Source organism: Misgurnus anguillicaudatus, chromosome 21 (assembly GCF_027580225.2).
Source record: "Misgurnus anguillicaudatus chromosome 21, ASM2758022v2, whole genome shotgun sequence".
In the NCBI taxonomy this organism is placed as follows: domain Eukaryota; kingdom Metazoa; phylum Chordata; class Actinopteri; order Cypriniformes; family Cobitidae; genus Misgurnus; species Misgurnus anguillicaudatus.
This window is the reverse complement of record NC_073357.2, coordinates 44,452,359-44,471,721: the sequence shown is the minus strand read 5'-3', so window position 1 is coordinate 44,471,721 and position 19,363 is coordinate 44,452,359. Positions and strand designations below refer to the sequence as shown.

The 19,363-nt window shown below is 36.2% G+C and overlaps 1 protein-coding gene across 1 annotated transcript in view; it reads left to right on the top strand.

Annotated features, from left to right (window-relative positions):
- The window catches only part of LOC129446963 (neural-cadherin), a 273,221-nt gene that overhangs the window by 154,132 nt on the left and 99,726 nt on the right, over window positions 1-19,363 (top strand). The window contains 6 exon segments of the mRNA XM_055208521.2: window positions 1,361-1,529; window positions 2,295-2,465; window positions 2,604-2,776; window positions 8,507-8,674; window positions 13,284-13,533; window positions 18,113-18,240. Coding sequence (XP_055064496.2) covers window positions 1,361-1,529; window positions 2,295-2,465; window positions 2,604-2,776; window positions 8,507-8,674; window positions 13,284-13,533; window positions 18,113-18,240 — 1,059 coding nt within the window.

The window sequence follows — 19,363 nt, the reverse complement described above, 5'->3', positions numbered from 1 at the left end:
TCACCAGCTGAGGGAGCCACGAGCTATTGATAACTTGCGCACGCCACTGATTTAGTGATGAAGAATTTACTACGAGACACATGAGAAAGCGGCAAGCGTCATTATCATTAATCAAGTTATCATAAAATATGAAAACAGTTGAAGTTATAACGGGTTAAGGTACTAACTACTCATGTTAAATTAAAATAATAAACCAATGAAGTGAACTGATCACAGTATGGTTCTGAGCATTTGTTTTGTTGTAGGCTAAATAAGTTTACATTTTGCATTAAAAATTAGATTTAGGCTAATGAAATTGTTTTTAATTAATTGAATTAGAAACACTGCAAAAAATGACTTTCTTATTAGTATTTTTCTCTTGTTTTCAGTACAAATATAAAAAAATTCTTAAGTCAAGATGCATTTTCTCGATGGGCAAAATGACCTTAGGAAAAAATGTCTAATTTTTAGAACAAAATATCAAATTTGTGCTTAAAACAAGCAAAACATATATATATATATATATATATATATATATACTTATTTCAAGAAAAAGATTTTTTACATGTTTTAAGCACAAATTCTCTTAAATTTTATATTTTTGTCTTAAAGTTATATTTTTTTCTTAGGTGAATTTGCTTATCAAGAAAATGCATCTTGATTTAAACATTTTTAAATATTTGTACTGAAAACAAGACAAAAATACTATTAAGTAAGAAGTAAGTCATTTTTTTGCAGTGAACCCACAACAATAATAAGAAAACTTTCAAAAAAACATTTTGTCCCAATTTTTTAATTCATAGATAACAACAAATGATATTTTGACCATTTAACTAGGAATTGTCCCCGGTTTTCATTTAAAAAATCTGGTCACCTTCCTTTAGACGTATCTGGTGGGCATGTGACATGTGATCACATAGGATCACTTGACACGTAGAAATATTTTTGAAAAAAGGAACCACACACATGACGGGCTACATACATGTTGTGACGAACTTCGCATCGAGCGCCTTAAAAAAAAAGAAGTCACTGGCCGCCACTGTGCACCCACTTTAATTTTAAAGGCAGTAATGCCTTTTTTCATGACACCTCTTGTGTGTGATTTTTGGTTGCCTTGTACCAGTGGTTGCAGCTTGCCAAAGCTAGTAAACCAAAGGTTAAAGGTTCATAAAACTAGAGAGCTGCTGAATTCAGCTATCCCCGGAGGGCCTTTAGGCAAGCCGCTTCAGCTGAATTCGGCCTTTGTAATAAGTGTACCATACCGTACATCACTCGCTATAGGAAAGTGTCTGCTATATAACTGCTGTGGCCCTCCTTATCTTGTGACATCTGGCTCTGACTTTCATTTTCTCACTTTCTTTCTCTACTTCTATGTTCACAGTGTCTCGAGTATAAGGACAGAGCCTCGGTTTTAGAAAATAATCCAGCTGGGACATTTGAGCTACAGGTTCATGCCTTAGATGCGGAAGAAGGAGCCAATGGAAAAGTAACATATGGGTTCATGCATAAAGACAGCACTGTTCCTGCATTCAGCATCGATCCAGAAACGGGTACAATGATAATAACGCACTTACACACAATAAGGAATGAACTGTACTGAGAATATGAAGGTAGATGGTTGTAATTGCTCTGAACTTAATCAAAAGTCATTTAGATGATTTTTGGAAAGAGTATAAGAGGCACAGTACATTATTAGTTACGTAAGGGGGAACTGGTTAATGCAGCCTTTTTAATATTTCCAATTAAGCACACTCTAATAATCTCATCAGGTCTTAGTTGAGTCTCTCTCTATTGCTCTCTCTCTCTCTCTCTCTCTCTCTCTCTCTTTCTTTCTCTCTTTGGTTGCCACTTACTATGGAATTCAAGTATTTTCATGAATTCAAACTTGAGTTTAATTCACTATAATCATAGCCTTTCAGAAGGTGCCAACTCTCGGATGGAAAGAAAAGACAGCATTTAAATATGTCGTCTCAAGCCCACTTTTTAAAGAAATTGAATGCCTTGTGAAATGTAACTTTTCAGTGGACCTCAATCATTGTGCCTTTTATGGACAAGAATAAAGTGAAAAAATAGGAGTGCATTGCAGTGAGAGAAAACGTGAGACACATTTACGATGACTTTTCAAAATCAAATGGGGAGCTGTAAAGATTTGACAAAGTGAGGTGAATCCAGGTACACGATGTAAAAATATACACCATTTGTACATTTCCTTTATGAAATATCTATTTCATCATTATATACAGTACAAGGGCCTTTTTTGAGAATTTAAGAAGTGTTTGTTAAACCTGGTAATTTTTTTTATCATTGTCATTCAGGTGCTATTGCAACTGCAATCAAGTTTGATCGTGAAAGGCAGAGAGAGTACGCGGTAACAGTGACGGCCACCGATCAAGCGGCAGACCCGCTCATAGGCATCTGCCAACTCAACATCCAAATCATGGATGAGAATGACAACAGCCCCAAATTTGAGAACTTGCGCTATGAGTGTAAGCGACTCCCATTCATTGCTCTTTCAAGATTATTGCGCACGAGCTTTAACAGTTTAAGACCATCTTCTGAATGCGTATCAGCATTAGTGTTTCCAGCCCACTTGGTTTTAAGCACCTTATGTCTTCTTTCGACAGATTTCCTGCGAGAGGACACAATGATCGGTACCAGTTTTCTGCGAGTGGCTGCACACGATGATGATTACAGCACTAATGCAGCCATCACTTACTCCATGTCTGGAGAACAGCCAGAGTACCTGCGAGTAAATCCTCTCTAAGGCTGGGTATTCGTAATCCAACCCATCTCTCAGGTCAGCCCTGCTCCACACAGGCTTTTAAGACGATACTGCATTTACCTGTGAGTGTGTGGGCGCTCCACAGGGAAGGTCAGAAGGGTTGATTTTAAACACAAGTTTCAGACTGGAGCCTTTACAGAAATACTGTTCAGCAGAATGACTCATTAAACCGTAATAGAGGTCAGGAGGTGTGCTGAAATGAATCCAAAATTGGGCTTGCCTTAAGATGAATATTATATAGTCCTTTTTGCGAATTTTAGAAGTTTCACACTTGTAGCAGGTCTGTCGCTGTTATTCAGAGCATCCAGCCTTGACCATTGATTGGCTGCTAACAAGGTCTTTTACGGATATTTGTGTTTTTTTGTAAAAGCAGTCAGTGAAATGCCATAGAATACATAGAAATCTAGCACAAAAGACTTGTTTAAGCATTAATAGCGATTATTGATGTGTATTTGTTCATGAGAGTGCGAGTAGGTGTTTAGATTTGAAATCTTTTGATATTGGACCACTTTTGTCAACCTTTGTAAAGTTGTTGCTATGACTACCAAGGTCTAATGTCAGCTGGTGTACGTATATAGTGAGGTTTTGTGCGTCTGTCTATATGTTTGTTTGTTTGTATGTGTGTACGTTTTGTATATGATTACAGAGGGTGGGGGAAATTGTTTAGCTGTCATTTTACATCATTCCACTTTTATTATATAGAGAATGTTGCTATGAACAAAGACAGCATCAGTGACACTTGAGCTGTTATACACATACACATACAGTGATTGAGAACAAAATATCATAATACATGCTCTGTTTCACTATATTTATTTTCACAAAAAACAACGTCCAGCATGCGATTCATCTCATTATCCATTTTTTGTTATTTTTCTGCAACATCTCGAATGAGATTTGTCAAATGTTGAGTTTGATGTGTTTGTTGACGTGTGTGCGTGTGTGTGTGTGTGTGTGTGTGTGTGTGTGTGTGTGTGTGTGTGTGTGTGTGTGTGTGTGTGTGTGTGTGTGTGTGTGTGTGTTTAATTAGGGAATATAACTAGTTTTAACAAACATGCCTTACTAAAACATAAGTTGTGTGCATTTTAAGGCACAACAAATGGCACTGATGTATTTTAAGATATGTCAGTGCAAGTTGTTTTCAGTTTGGACAGCTCTTATATTAATTTTACTCTAGGACTAGTCTAATAGGGTCCCATAGGGTCAGTTTCCCGGATAGGACATATTTTAGTACCAGACTAAAATGCATGTTTAAGCTGCCAACATTTAAAAACATCTTGCACTGACATATCTTAACAGATATCAGTCCCATTGTTTTGTCTCAAAAAGCATGACAGTAATGTTTTTTGTAAGTTTGTTTGTAAAAAGTACTTAAATGTCCTAAAATAACTAAGGCCTAGTCCTGGATTCATCTAAACCCTTTCTGGGAATCTGCCCCCATATGGAATAAAACACACAATATGTGTATGCTAAATAATGCATATTTTTAGCTTGACTGAAAAAAATGACTCTCAGTAAAAGTATTATGTGATTGTTTTTCTTTTTACTTTTTTAAGCATGCTCTTTATCATTGTCTCCTTGGTAATCACATGCACTTTATAAAATAAACTTTTGAGAAGTAGTTTAAAATAGGCTTTAGTAACATTTATGGGACATAGTGTTAGAATTAAAGTTCACCTAATATAGAAATTTATTTTTATGTTTTGTTTAAAGGAATAGTCTACTCATTTTCAATATTAAAATATGTTATTTCCTTAACTAAGAATTGTTGATACATCCCTCTATCATCTGTGTGCGTGCACGTAAGCGCTGGAGCGTGCTGCGACGCTTCGATAGCATTTAGCTTAGCCCCATTCATTCAATGGTACCATTTAGAGATAAAATTAGAAGTGACCAAACACATTAACGTTTTTCCTATTTAAGACAAGTAGTTATACGAGCAAGTTTGGTGGTACAAAATAAAACGTAGCGCTTTTCTAAGCAGATTTAAAAGAGGAACTATATTTTATGGCGTAATAGCACTTTTGGGAGTACTTCGACTCGGCGCAGTAACACCCTCCCTCTCCCATTATGAGAGTGAGAAGGGGAGCGGACTTTTCAGGTGAGTCGAAGTACTCCCAAAAGTGCTATTACGCCATAAAATATAGTTCCTCTTTTAAATCCGCGTAGAAAAGCGATACGTTTTATTTTGTACCACCAAAATTGCTCGTATAACTACTCGTCTTAAATAGGAAAAACGTTGATGTGTTTGGTCACTTCTAACTTTATCTCTAAATGGTACCATTGAATGAATGGGGCTAAGCTAAATGCTATCTTATGCACGCACACATATGATAGAGGGATGTATCAACAATTCTTAGTTAAGGTAATAACATATTTTAATATTGAAAATGAGTAGACTATTCCTTTAAACATAATTGTGTGTCACTTGTGTGTGTACAACCACACTGCTATGATAAAAACCCCACTCCTTTTTTAAATTCTTGTTAAACCTCAACAGTCTCAAGCTGTTGGTATTTTCTAAGCAAACTGATGTCGCTTTAAAGCAGCGTTTCTCAAAGTGTGGGGACGGTCCCCAATGGAGGGCAATAGGAACATTACAAGTGGGGCGTGACAAATTGGAGAAAATTTGGTAATTTTTGTGCCCATCTTTATTGACCATACACTAAAAACGACACATTTAAATATAAGCCTAATTTAAAACAACATTAAACTGTGAAGAAAAAGTCACGCGGAACCATAGCCTTCAAGAATGAATTAATGTCTGAATGTTAATTAAAGCGGATCAAAAACTTAAATGTGGAGAAGCACAAAAGTTACAGTAACAATGGATACGTTTGTGACATGGAATGAAAAGAAAACTAGAGATTCGGCACCAGCAGAGAAAACCAAGACAACCAGTGAACCTAATCAACCAAAAAAACAGCCAAAAAAAGGACGATGACTTTATTAATGCATTATTAATATTTACTTTGGAACAAAGTCTTATCACATGCAAAGTGATAATACATTTGCGCATTTATTTTCTCTATTGAAATTGTTTAATGCTGTTATGTTTTAAAATATGATGTGATTTAAAATATGATTTCAGCAGTTTAAATTAAAGCCTACTTAAATACCATTTTGTTGGGGCAATTGGGGACAGGTGGAGCTCAGGACCCTTCCCTACCTCCAAAGTTGGGAATTCCAAAAAAATTTGAGAAAACTGCTTTAAAGTGTGAATGTGACATATTTTGTTAAGCATGGTAACCCATACTCGAAATTGCATTTAACCCATCCCATTGAGGAGTAAACACACACACACACACACACACACACACACACACACACACACACACGCACAGCAAGTCGTGAAAACACACACACCCGGAGCAGTAGGTAGCTATTATTGCAGCACCCTAATACTGGGGGACAGGTGCCTTGCTCATGGGCAACTCAGATGCAGCCTTTCAGCTGTGAGACTCGAACCGGCGACCTTCAGCTTACAAGCCCGACTCTCTAACCACCCTGCCAATAACCATCTAAATCATCTAAAGACCAGAGTTAGGTCATAAATTCGATTTTAAATCTTCTTTACATAACTCATTACAGCATGATCATTATGAACAATGAAGTAGGATGACTGTCTTATTAAAAATGCTGTATGTTTTCAGTATAGATAACAGTAAACTGGGAGGGAAGCAGCAGCTCATTTGCATTTAAAGTCGCAATGAAATTGAAATGAAAAACTGTAATGTGTTAGAATATTTTGTAAGAATACAACCCTATATCACGCAAATACGTGACTATTTCACGTATGGACCAACGTGAAAATGTCACGTTTTGCCGCGTTTGAACGTGAGCATGTCACGCTTTTCTGTTTGTGTCACTGTCACGTATTGGTTACTCAACTTTTTTGTCCTATTTTCAAACCATTGTCGCTTCGGTTTAGGGTTAGGTTTGGTGCTTGCGTTATATGTCACCTTAAGTATTTGTCACTTTAAGTATTGGTTTATAAAAAAAAGATACAAGACTTATTCTTTTATATTTTCTAAACTTTAACCAATTGTCGCCTGACGTTGGGGTTAGAGTTTGTTTAGGTAAGGATGTCATTTTATGTAAATCTAACCCTAAAACAAAGCGACAATGGTAAGGAATTAGGACAAAAAAGTTGAGTAACCAATACGTGACAGTGACACAAACAGAAAACGTGACATGCTCACGTTCAAACGCGGCAAAACGTGACATTTTCACGTTGGTCAATACGTGAAATAGTCACGTATTTGCGTGATATTGGGTTGAAGAATATTGAGCCCTCATAATCTTTAATCAAAAATCTCTTCCCCTCCTCGAAACGATCTCTCTTTACTTCGGTCATATGGTATGACAGGTGGGTGGGGTCAGGGAAAAGATTGCAGCGATTAGCAAGTAGTAACATGACCCAACTTCAAACAATCCAATCAATTCTTTATGGACAAATTCAAGTCCAGCCCTATCTTTTTCATTTCAGAATCCGTTTCACGCACATATACATCACTCTGAGAAAATAAGATAATCGCTTTTTCCATTTAGTGTGACTTTGATGCCACACACAAAACAGCACTTTTCACTGAACAACCAAAACTGACATTCTCAACATGGCATCATAAATAATCTAAAGGGTATTTGGAGCTGAAATTTCACAGACACATTCTAGGGACACCTGAGACCAGGAAAATAATGTCATATTAGATGACTTTTAAATTTTAAGTAAAATAACTTTTATCAATAAATTGTAAAATTATGTTAAATGTTTGCATTATAAAATAAATGTAATTATATATTTATGGAAAATATGAAAATCTATCATGGAAAAATGATATATATATATATATATATATATATATATATATATATATATATATATATATATATATATATATATATATATATATATATATATATATATATATATATATATATATATATATATATTAAAATCTTTCTTTTTGTAAATGCAGTGCTAATGACTTTATTTGGACACCTTCAAAGGTGATTTTCCCAATATTTTTGCGATTTTTTTTGCGTCCAGATTTTTAAATATTTATATCAAATAATGACTGTGGCAAATAATGACCCATATGACCAGTGGCGGCCGGTGACTTTTTTCGAGGGTGCACGATGCAAAGTTTGTCACAACATGTATGTACCCCGTCATGTGTGTGGTTTGTAATTATGTGTTCAAATAATGTGTTCGCCGCGTTGAGTGAACCTATATGCATCATGTGACTTGTCAAAATAAGTGCCTGCTGCAGTGCAGACGTGTCTAAAGGGTTTATGATAAAAGAGACGCTCACGTTTGCCAGATACTCGCATAATCAGAGTTTACTGTTAAGGGAGTGTTTCGCTTGTATTTTGTGAACGTGAGCGTCTCTTTTATCATAAACGTATTTGATGTGTCTCCAGCAGGCATTTATTTTGACAAGACACTTGATGCACATGGTTCACATGATGCAACAAACACATATTTTGAAAACACGAGCGACACACATGACACTTCGAACACATATTTTGAATTAGCGCCCCTTAGAAGAGCAGTCACAAGCTGCCACTGCATATGACTGGTTTTGTGGTCCAGGGTCACAAATATTAATGCATTTTAACTATATATCAATGCAAATTCTGGGTAAAATATAAAACAATAATAGCTCCAGAACTGTTAACATTCATTTTAATCTGTATTTTATTTGACATGTCAGTAATCTATCACTATCTGTTTGTGTCCAGAGGACCTACATCAGCAGACAGATCATAGCTACAGATGGAGGAAACCGCAGCAGTTCAGTTGAGCTGGCAGTCACCATTACTAACGTGAAGAACCAGCCGCCGCAGTGGGAGAAGGACAGCTACGAGGTTGTCATACCTGAAAACACTGTCAGAGACACTCCAGTTGTGGTATGTACTTAACATATATCTCTAAAGAGGTATAATGTGCAGGAACGTATAATGCGCTAGAACTGAAGGACAGATGCTTTAGTTATGTAAATGTGAGCCTGCCTTTTACCTCATTTAAATAATAGCACTGGGGATTAGAGTAAGTAACAAACATTTTGTAATGGTTTCAGATATTTATATTGATGTTGATTCACCATTGCTAAGTAAACTTAAATTGAAAACCAAAGCAAACATAAACGCTTTTATGAGTGATTTAATAGTTTTGCCTTTGAGGAACACTATTCATTACCATGTCTTTCAAATGTGTGCCGAAGGAATGCTGTGATGGATGTGTAGGAGTTTTAATTCCACAATACATTTGTGGATATTCTGTAAGGGCCACGAGTTCCCAGACACTGTCAACTTCACCGTCATGTACTAGCGGCTACAACTGACAGTCTCCGCTTTCTGCTCGACCGCACAGCATTGTCTGTCACAAAACACATTCACGGGTGCACACAAAAACATGTTGGTACTCCTGTCAACTAGGCTTTCCATTTTTTACTGAGCTAATTTGCTATGTCCTATCCCTCACACAAACTGTTTTACATTTTTGTCCCTATGATGTAGGCCAAATCATATATATATATATATATATATATATATATATATATATATATATATATATATATATATATATATATATATATATATATATATATATATATATATATTAGGGATGCTCCGATCGATCGGCCGCAGATCGGTATCGGCCGATAACGGCATTAAAGGACTCGATCGGTCCTCGTTAAATTTGCCGATCTCGTGAACCGATCTTTCTGTTTACTTTTGTCAGCCATGAAATGGCTCCTTAATGCGGCTGCACGTAGAGACCTTTTTTACGCAGTGAGAGCATTTTTATAACCCGTGGGCCATGGCTGATGAGCGACGTGTAGATTTGCATTCCTCTCTTTGCCTTCACAGAGATATGTGTATTTTCTATGAGGACGCGACCCGTCTTCACATCCCCATCAAACAGCGTATACAACACATATCTATCGCGGACAATTGCATCCTCGTGTCAAAAGTTTATTTGCATGCGTTTTAAAGTTTTGAGCGTTTAAACTTTCATTTTCCTCACAGCTGCTCACGTCTGCATACACCCGCCGCGCGCACACAGCAGCCTGTCATCAGTGCACGTGAACAGAGCGATCTCTGTCAAGTCTTAAAGCTACAGTAACCTAATTCATCTCTCAATAAAATCACTCTCTGCTCTTCACTAAAGAACTGTTGTACTTCATACGAATGCGTGTATATTTAATTCATACAGTAAAGACTGTTAACTGTTTTATTTTCATTAGTTTTTACAGACATAAGCCTTTTTAAAGGCATATTAAATTTCTCTTTGCAGAAGAAATATTTGTTGTGCTAATTTATTTGATTCTCTATTAAAACAATAATATACCTAATTACTGCAAGTAATATAACAAAGGCAACATCTGTGGTTTTACTTTACCTAGAAAAAATGTTAAAAGTTACAGTCATCAAAGAGCTTGCATAGCAGCTTGAAAAATCGGTATCGGCATTGATATCGGCCGATCACAAAGACAACAAATCGGTGATCGGTATCGGCCTGCAAAAATCCTGATCGGAGCATCCCTAATATATATATATATTATACATAGATCTCTCATTAGTGACTGTTTCTATGGACCACTATACGCAAGTTGTCCGCCATATTGCAGGTTTTTATTGCAGGCTAAAAGTTGAAGGATTATTTTACTTATAAAAAATAAAGTGTTCGTATTTTGGCTATTGGTTTTTTTGCGCAAATCTGGCAACCTTGCCAAAAAGGTTTGTGAACACTCAAAAGCAAGAGTCCGTAACTGTAGTTATACCGAGGGCAACCTTCCGACCTCTTTGATGAAGCCAGCATGGAAGTGACTTAAACTGCAATCCATAGACTGGCCGCTAGAGACTGGCTCCAAAAGGGAGTCAATTCCCATAGACCTCCATGTTACATTATAATTGTTAAACTAACACCTATATGAAAATGTTTGCTAACACTTTAAGGTTACTAGTTAAAACCTGTAACATTAAAGATGCAGGGTTTAATTTTTAAAAGGATCTCTTGACAGAAATGCTAAATAATATACAAAACAATATTATCATGTGTGTATAAAGACCATTTAATAATGAACCATTATGTTTTTATTACCTTAGAATGAGACGTTTTTATTTCATACACCGAGGGACCCCCACAGTGGAAGTCGCCATGTTTCTACCGCCATGTTTCTACAGAAGCCCTTAACGGACAAACTTTTTGAATAATTTGTCTACGTCGATGACATGTTTTTCTGGTGGCGGCTACCGTAGCTTCTCTATGCGTTTCAAAAGCGAGGGAAGAGCAGTGGACTAAGCCATTGGTTGCAATTTGCAACCTCACCACTAGATGCCGCTAAAATTTACACACTGCACTTTTAAGTTAATAAACATATAAAAACAACACATTCTCAACCGTGAAAGGTTAGCCCATTTTTGGGGGGAATATAAATCTCTGCAGGGTTTACAAACTAGAGGGTGCATCATGTGATATCCTGAAAAACTGTGATTTTATTACCAGCAATTGGATCGTTCCAAAATGGTGCACGTGTTAACTCTATGTGGGGCAATCTATGTATACATTTATGTGGGTCAAATCATTACAGACACACACATACACACAGTCCTTTCAAACAACTAAGATGCTCAATAATAGTGTAAGCTTTATTTTCCACTTCGTTATATCTCCCTCTCTCAGCCATGAATTATCTGATCCCCTGTTTTAAATTTTAAGGAGTCTGCTTTATTATATTCACTGGTTAGGAAATAAGCCAATCCATGAGTCACTACATTATTTATGGACATTTATTTTTCTGCTCTTTCATTTGGTAACAAATGCGCTGAACGCATTAATATGCAAAATTTCCTGGAATACTTATTGCTATTGAGGCCATCATTATTGTGGATGAACATTTTATGAAAAGCAGATTAAATAAACCGGGCAACATCACCATGAAGAAAAAAATGCTAGGAAAAGGAAATATGAACACTCATTCTTGGCTTTGTAATTGATCTTGCGTATAAATGCTTTTTTCGTGTTTGGATAGGAAGCTTATTTTCTTGATTTGTAGTTAACCTCGGCTTATAGTTTTTTTTCATTTCATTTAAATTCTCCTAAAGCAAAAATAGACAGACCGCAGACCAGTGATAAATCCATATAGGGCAGGAAATGATGAAAAATAACAATCTCAACTGCAAACTTACTTAAAAGCCCAATTCAAACGAAAAGTTTAACAAAAGTGCCTTCATATTACTGAATTTAATCAGCATTGAACCCCACTGAGTAAAACACGATGTCATGTAAACAAACGCAGCTGAGCACATTTACATTTAGGTATTCAGCAGACACTTCAGTTTGTGAAATATATATTTATTATGATTAACTGGATCCCTAAAGTGCTGAATCCTATATGTTGCCATTATTTAGTTATTGCAGGTTTCTGAAGTGCTTCCATGTTATCTTTGTTGTGACAAATACACAGTTTATTTTTCCTGCTGCATTTACTTTGATATTGATTTCATTGTTGTGAGTCATGTGATGAGATGAGAATAGAACAGTGCATCGTTCAGCAGATGAGAGAAAATCCAGTGAGGCGAGTAAATAGGACCGCTACATAAATCCACTTCTGTTCATCTTTATATACACTACATGTATTCTGCTTCAAGTCTCCATAAATTACCGAAACCTGCACACCTACCATCGAAAGTTCTTAAAAAGAAATTTAAATATGTGTTAAGAACTGAACGTGTTCATTTTAAAACATCAATAACATTTCTGTTGTTGAATTTTGAAGCTGTGATTCTAAGCAGTCTGCTGAATGCAAGCAATATACAGACAATAGTGAAGGGCTGGTAAATGAGGTCACAAGATCTTTTTTTTTTTTGCTGTATAATATTGCCTTCATCCCAAGTTGAAATCCATCTAATGTTTGAAGTTATTGAAGTCTGTAATGTTGTATGTGGTGATCAATCTATGTTCAATCACTGTTCAATTTCTTTTTCATAACATTGCATATTTTTTCATGAGGTTCCTTTAATGTCACTACCAATTTTTATATTAGAATTGAAAACAAATAGTTCAAGCCTTGAAGTGGTTGGATAGCTGTGGTTTATTTACAAGAAATCATAGCAGACTTTTTAAATGTCTGGGTCTTAAATATTCTTAATGGGGTGGTTTCCCGGACAAGGAATTAGCTTAAGCCAGGACTAGGCCTCAGTTTAGTTAGGAAATATAGCTAGTTTTAACAAACATGCCTTACTAAAAACATTACTGGCGTGCATTCTGAGGCAAAACTAAGGGTACTGATGTATTTTAAGATATGTCAATTTGTTTTCAATTTGAACAGCTCTTACATTTATTTTAGTCTAGGACTAGTCTAATCCCTGTCCGGTAAACCACCCCATAGTAATCATTTTACAAGACCAATAAAGTACTGAAGGTTTTGTTCTAAATAGGGTCTGCCTAACAATGACACACCCTATTGTAATTTATTGCATCAATATTGTACTTTCACTTTCCTCCTTACAGACTATCAAGGCCACTTCTCCACTGGGTGACCCAAGAGTGACTTATAACTTGGAGGATGGATTGGTTCCAGAGAGCAACATGCCTGTTCGTTTCTATCTAACCCCAAATCGTGAAGATGGCTCCGCCTCTATCCTAGTTGCAGAGCCCCTGGATTATGAGACCACCCGCCACTTCATGCTAAGGGTTCGAGCTCAGAACGTGGCTCCTGTACCACTAGCAGCATTCACCACTGTTCACATAAACATTACAGGTAAAGAATATCTTTTAGACTGGGAACAACAGAAACAAGTTTGGACAAATGTTAGAAAACTGAAAGTTTGTGCTAGGTACTTTTAACGAACCATTTGCATTAGGGTTGGGCGATGTCCCCTAAATTGGCAGTTGACGAAGATTACGTAAACCATCGCGATGGACGATGATGTCGTTAGGCGGAGGGGTATTTTAATTTTCGTTATTATTCGTTATTATATAATTATTAGTCGTTATTTTACTTTATTACTTCCACTTAAGAAGAGTTGTGCACTTTTTATTTTAATATATATCTTTACATAAATACTATTTTGTAAGTTAATTAAAGCTTTATTTCGAAATAATTTCGTTATTTTACTAACCCAACTAATGACTCTTTCCAATACGTTGCACATAAGGGGGAAAAGTAGCTTTATTTCACTTAAGAAGAGCACTTTTTTAAATTATCTTTTTACATAAATATTTGTTCTTCTATTTTAAAGCTATAATTCGTTATTTTACTATCCAAATGACTCCTCCGCGCTTTCCAATAGGTTGCACGTAAATATCTCCGTCAGGGTGGGTCTTCAGCACCGCGAGGAGTAGCCGGCACTTCAATCCGCAGCTTATTAAAACCAGACAAAGTGAACAAGTTGGTATTTCTGGCCAGAAACATCGAAATTCAAACATTGTCTGTGTATGTAAATCCACCATTTCGGTTGGAGTGTTGTCCCCGTTTTATTGTTTTTGACGTTCGCTGAATTCTGGGTTTATATCTTAAACTGCCGCTTCAGTGCAGTAACGTCACAGAGCTATGTAACAATGAGCACAATCTCCCGACACACTACAATAGGCTACTAATAATGTATTAATATGGGCTGTGTTCTTGTACAAAATTACATATTTTAAGTTAAATGTACAACATGTAAAAAGCCAAGATTAACACACGTCACATCTCTGGCATAGACTACAGTATTTAATATATGCATTAGTTATATTTTCAATTTATAGACAAACTCCTGTAAAGATTTTAGGTTAACTATAGCAGTGGCGGCTGGTGCTAAAATAATTTGCGGGGGGCGCATACAAACTTGTGTGTCGACTCGCAGCGGAGTGGGGCGGGGGGCGTGGCATCACGTTGGTGTCTGGATGATATCGTCCATTAGCACAACCCTAATTTGCATACAGTTGGTTTGTGACATGTGACACAAAAAAAGTCAAAAAATGGTCCCTGGCTCTCACTGAGGCGGTACCCTTTATAAAAATACACATTTAAGAGTCCATATTTGTAGTGCAGAGGTGCATACTGGTACAGTCCGTATTTATAAACAGCTGAAGCCAAATGTGACCCTGGACCACAAATCCAGTAATAAATAAGTTGCACAGATATAAAGCCAAAAATGCATTGTATGGGTCAATATTATTGATTTGTTTAGGCCAAAAAACATTATGTTAAGTAAAAATCATGTTCCATGAATATATTTTGTACATTTTCTACCATAAATATATAAAAATGTATTTATCATTAGTAATATATTTTGCTAAGGACTTCATTTGCACAACAAACAATGGTTTTCTCAATATTTCGATTTTTTGCACCCTCAGATTCCAGATTTTCAAATAGTTGTATCTTAGCCAAATATTGTCCTAGCCTAGAGATCCCCAAATCTTGTAGGCGGGCTGGAGTACTACAGAGTTTAGGTCCAATCCTAATCAAACACCTGTGATTTTCTAGTGATCATGAAGACCTATAGCTTGCTCAGGTGTGTTTGATCAGGGTTGGAGCTAAACTCTGCAGTGTTCTGGCCCTCCAGGGTAAGATTTGGGGAACCCTGTCCTAGCCTAACAAACCATACATCAATGTAAATCTCAATAAAAAATAACCTTATGACCCAGTTTTGTGGTCCAGGGTCACAAATAAGATATAAGGATCTTTTTAAAGGTTACTGCCCCAGTGAACGCTTGGCACCATGATGAATTATTTATTTATTTATTTATTTTTTGACAGAGCATGTTGAATTTAATGAAATTCTATTGTTTGCTATGTTTTTGTGATTTAATGTAATGACAGCATGCATTATTTCTGGTATGGTTTGTGCATGACCTTTGAATATTCCAGCGTGATCTAAATATGTTCAGGTAGAGCACCTTGCGAGCTTTAATGAAAGATTTGTACAATATAGCTCACTGTAGTTAGTCAATGTAACTAATATGAGGATTATGGGGATCTATAATCCATTTCATGTTTAATTCCTTGTCAAACTCTTACACTTGTTAACTGCATGTTTTAATCCTTTTAAACTCTGATCATTACAGAATACATAAGACTTGGTAGCCACAATTCTTTATACTCTTTATTTCATCCCATCCTGTCTGTTACTTTCTACTTAAGTATTCGTCAGCGTTCATCTCGTTCACTGCGGGAAGTCTCTCCACCATCCTCTGTAATTTACAGAGTTTGCCCTCCAGTGTTAATCTGACTCTCGTCATGCATGATTCCTTCCTTCTCCTCCAGTTACAGCTGGGCCATAATACCGATCCAGATACAGTCACTTAAGAGATGTTACTTATGGTAATATTTGGAATTGTAAGAGGAAACTGGCATCCGATCAGGATCAGAAAAGTTGTGACTCCAAATTGCTTCTTAGCCCTTGAACGTGATCTGAAGGGTAACATCTTCCTGGAAAGCACTGTATCATTCATGCTCAACCAAATAATTAATCTTTCCTGTTCCTTTTGACTTATTTACACCATCCCTTCATTCTGCAGTTAAGAGCGGAGGGAGAGAGGAGAGATGTGGAGCAGGATAGGGAGATAAAGGGTGGGCTGGAGGGAGGAGGTCGTAATGGATTTGGCCTTCCTGTTTAATTCATGCTTTACAGCTTTGGCTGATAGAAAATTAAAACCTCAAAGTGCATCAGATGGTGATTAGTGTCTGGAATCATTGAACCCATTAAAGATCTTACCCTAAATTCCACTGGCCTCATCTCCCTTCCAGTATAGGGAACAGCACATTTTCGGAGAGCAGTCTTGGTATTAATTTCCCCGTGAACACACAGCATGCACTAAAGTAATGTGGCTTAGATAAGACCTAATGTCAGTATTGAGATTAGTTTCTGATAAAAAGGCAGAGTTTTAATTTTCTCAAAACTACCAAGTATGTTCCTGTCTCCAAAGTCTAGTGCCTAACTCTCTATATATGAGTGCTCCATTTTGTATTTAGAGATTTACAAATATTGATTTAGAAGAATTATAGCTATTTAAAACTGTTATTACATCTATTATGTGGAACCAAGGCTAGATTGTTCAGTTTCTCTAAAGGACTGAAAGAACAACACTAAGGGGCTGATCACACCAAACGCATTTATGGCAGTTGCAGGCGTCTTTTTTGAATGATTTCCTATGGACAGTGAGCGTTATGCGTGTGGCATGCCTTGCTTTTCCAAACGTTTACTCATTATCCAGGTGCCCTAGAGTTTAACATTTGATTTTTACTGTTTTGGAATCCATTCAGCTGATCTCCGGGTCTGGCGCTACCACTTTTAGCATAGCTTAGCACAATCCGTTGAATCTGATTAGACCATTAACATCAGGCTAAAAAATAACCAAAGAGTTTGGATATTTTTCCTATTTAAAACTTGACTCTTCTGTAGTTACACTGTGACACCGACAGAAGGCAGGTATGGCTAGGAACTATACTCTCATTCAGGCGTAATAATCAAGGACTCTGCTGCTGTAACATGGCTGCAGGCGTAGTGATATTACATACTGCCCTAAAATAGTCCCCTGCCATTAAAAGTTACTAATGGGACTATTTTCGGCTGCTGCATAATATACCATTGCGCCTCCTGCAGCCATGTTACAGCAGCAAAGTCCTTGATTATTACGCCAGTTTGAGAGTATAGTTCCTAGCCATATCTGCCTAGAAAATCGCAACCTTTAATTTTCTGTCAGTCTTACTGTGGGTTTACACCAGATGCGAGTTCAACGATTTGCGCGAGTAGATTACATACAAAGTCAATGCAAAGACGCGATCAGACGCGGCCTCGCGTGGCGTGATACGATATGGGCGGCGTGTTTGCCTCAAACACGTCTTCACCAAAGTTGAAAATATTCAACTTGAGTGAAAAATTCGCATGACACGAAGTTAAATCCCGCGATTGCACGTACAGTAAGTACACAATGTAACTACAGAAGATTCAAGTTTTAAATAGGAAAAATATCAAAACTCTTTGGTTATTTTTTAGCACGATAATTATGGACTAATCAGATTTAATTGATTATGCTAAGCTATGCTAAAAGTGCTAGCGCCAGACCCGGAGATCAGCTGAATGGATTCCAAAAAGGTAAAAATCAAATGTTTAACTCTAGGGAAGCTGGAAAATTAGACTTTTTGAAAAGTAGAGTGTACCTTTAAAATAAGTTTGATATGATTAGCTCCTCAGTCTTTACTATTTTCACCAATAAATCAAACAGTTGAACATTATTTACATTTTCTATTAAATTTTATAACTATTGACTCTCAGTGAATTATTGTATTTGCTCATGTTATTGTTATTTTACCTAATATTATGACTATGCCAACTCTTTTCTATTGACAGATGTCAATGACAACGTTCCATTCTTCACCTCCTCTATATATGAGGCATCTGTGTCTGAAGGAGCAGAGATTGGGACTCTTGTTCTTCAGGTGTCAGCCAATGATCTTGACCTGGGACTGAATGGAAAGGTATGACATGCTGCTGTCTTTCAGTTGAATTAGCTATGCACTCAGTCAGCCTTTGTTTGTGGATGAATCTGTAAACAAATGATTTCTTTGCAGGAATTATGCTCAGACCGCTGAACGATCTATAAAATGCTAAGAACGTCCGTCATACAAGCATGCTTTTTCATGGGATGAATAGATTAATCTATAAACTGAAAAACATACAATGACCTCTAAATCTAACTTATTTACACTGATAAAACACAGACTGTTTCTTAGCATTTTTTCCAACTGATTGAGTGGGAAGTTGTTTGTGAGTCTGTGACCTAGATGTCATTGTGTTAACGTAGAGTTCTGTTTTGCACATACTATCTATTAAGGAATTTCTTTCATCAATCAATAAAATAAATCCTACCCAAGCTTCAATTAAATTATTTGATTACTTTTTTGTTTTGAAAACTTTGAAAAGGATTAAATAAAAAATAAATAAATAAAAAGGAATTTTACAAACTTGATACTGACCCCTCCCCCCCACAAAGTTTCTTTTAAATCCATATAAACACTGCATACCTCGATCTATTTAGGGTTTATTAACAGAGGTGGACACACAAGTAGTTTTACTTTCTACATAAAAGTACATTTTCAAGTATTCGTATTCCAAAGCATATTATCATAATTTTTACTCCACTACATTTCATAATTTCAAGTTTTTGGTTTATATTTAATATTTAAGTTTATTAAACATCTAGTTTTTTTTATTTTCGTACTTTTACTCAAAAAAAGTAAAAGTACACAATTTTTATGTAATTAGGTAATAAATACATTTTTATATGCAGTATAAAAGGAATACACATATGATTCTATGCTTTAGAATGTAGTGAACATATTTTAGTAAAGTAAAGTAAATTTTTCCCAAGATAAAGCACAGATGCTTGGAAAATGTAACTAAAATACTCAAGTAGTGTCCACCTCTGTTTATTTATCCCTTTACTATTTTTCTGTGACTGTAATTGGGACATTTCACATGGGAAAATGTGAATTCAGTATTATTTTTTTTGGAACACAAAAAGAAAAGTTTAGATCGCGCTTCAATCCAGTTTTTAAGATGACCCAAGGCTGGGTTAAAAGCATAGACTGTAAAAAAAGA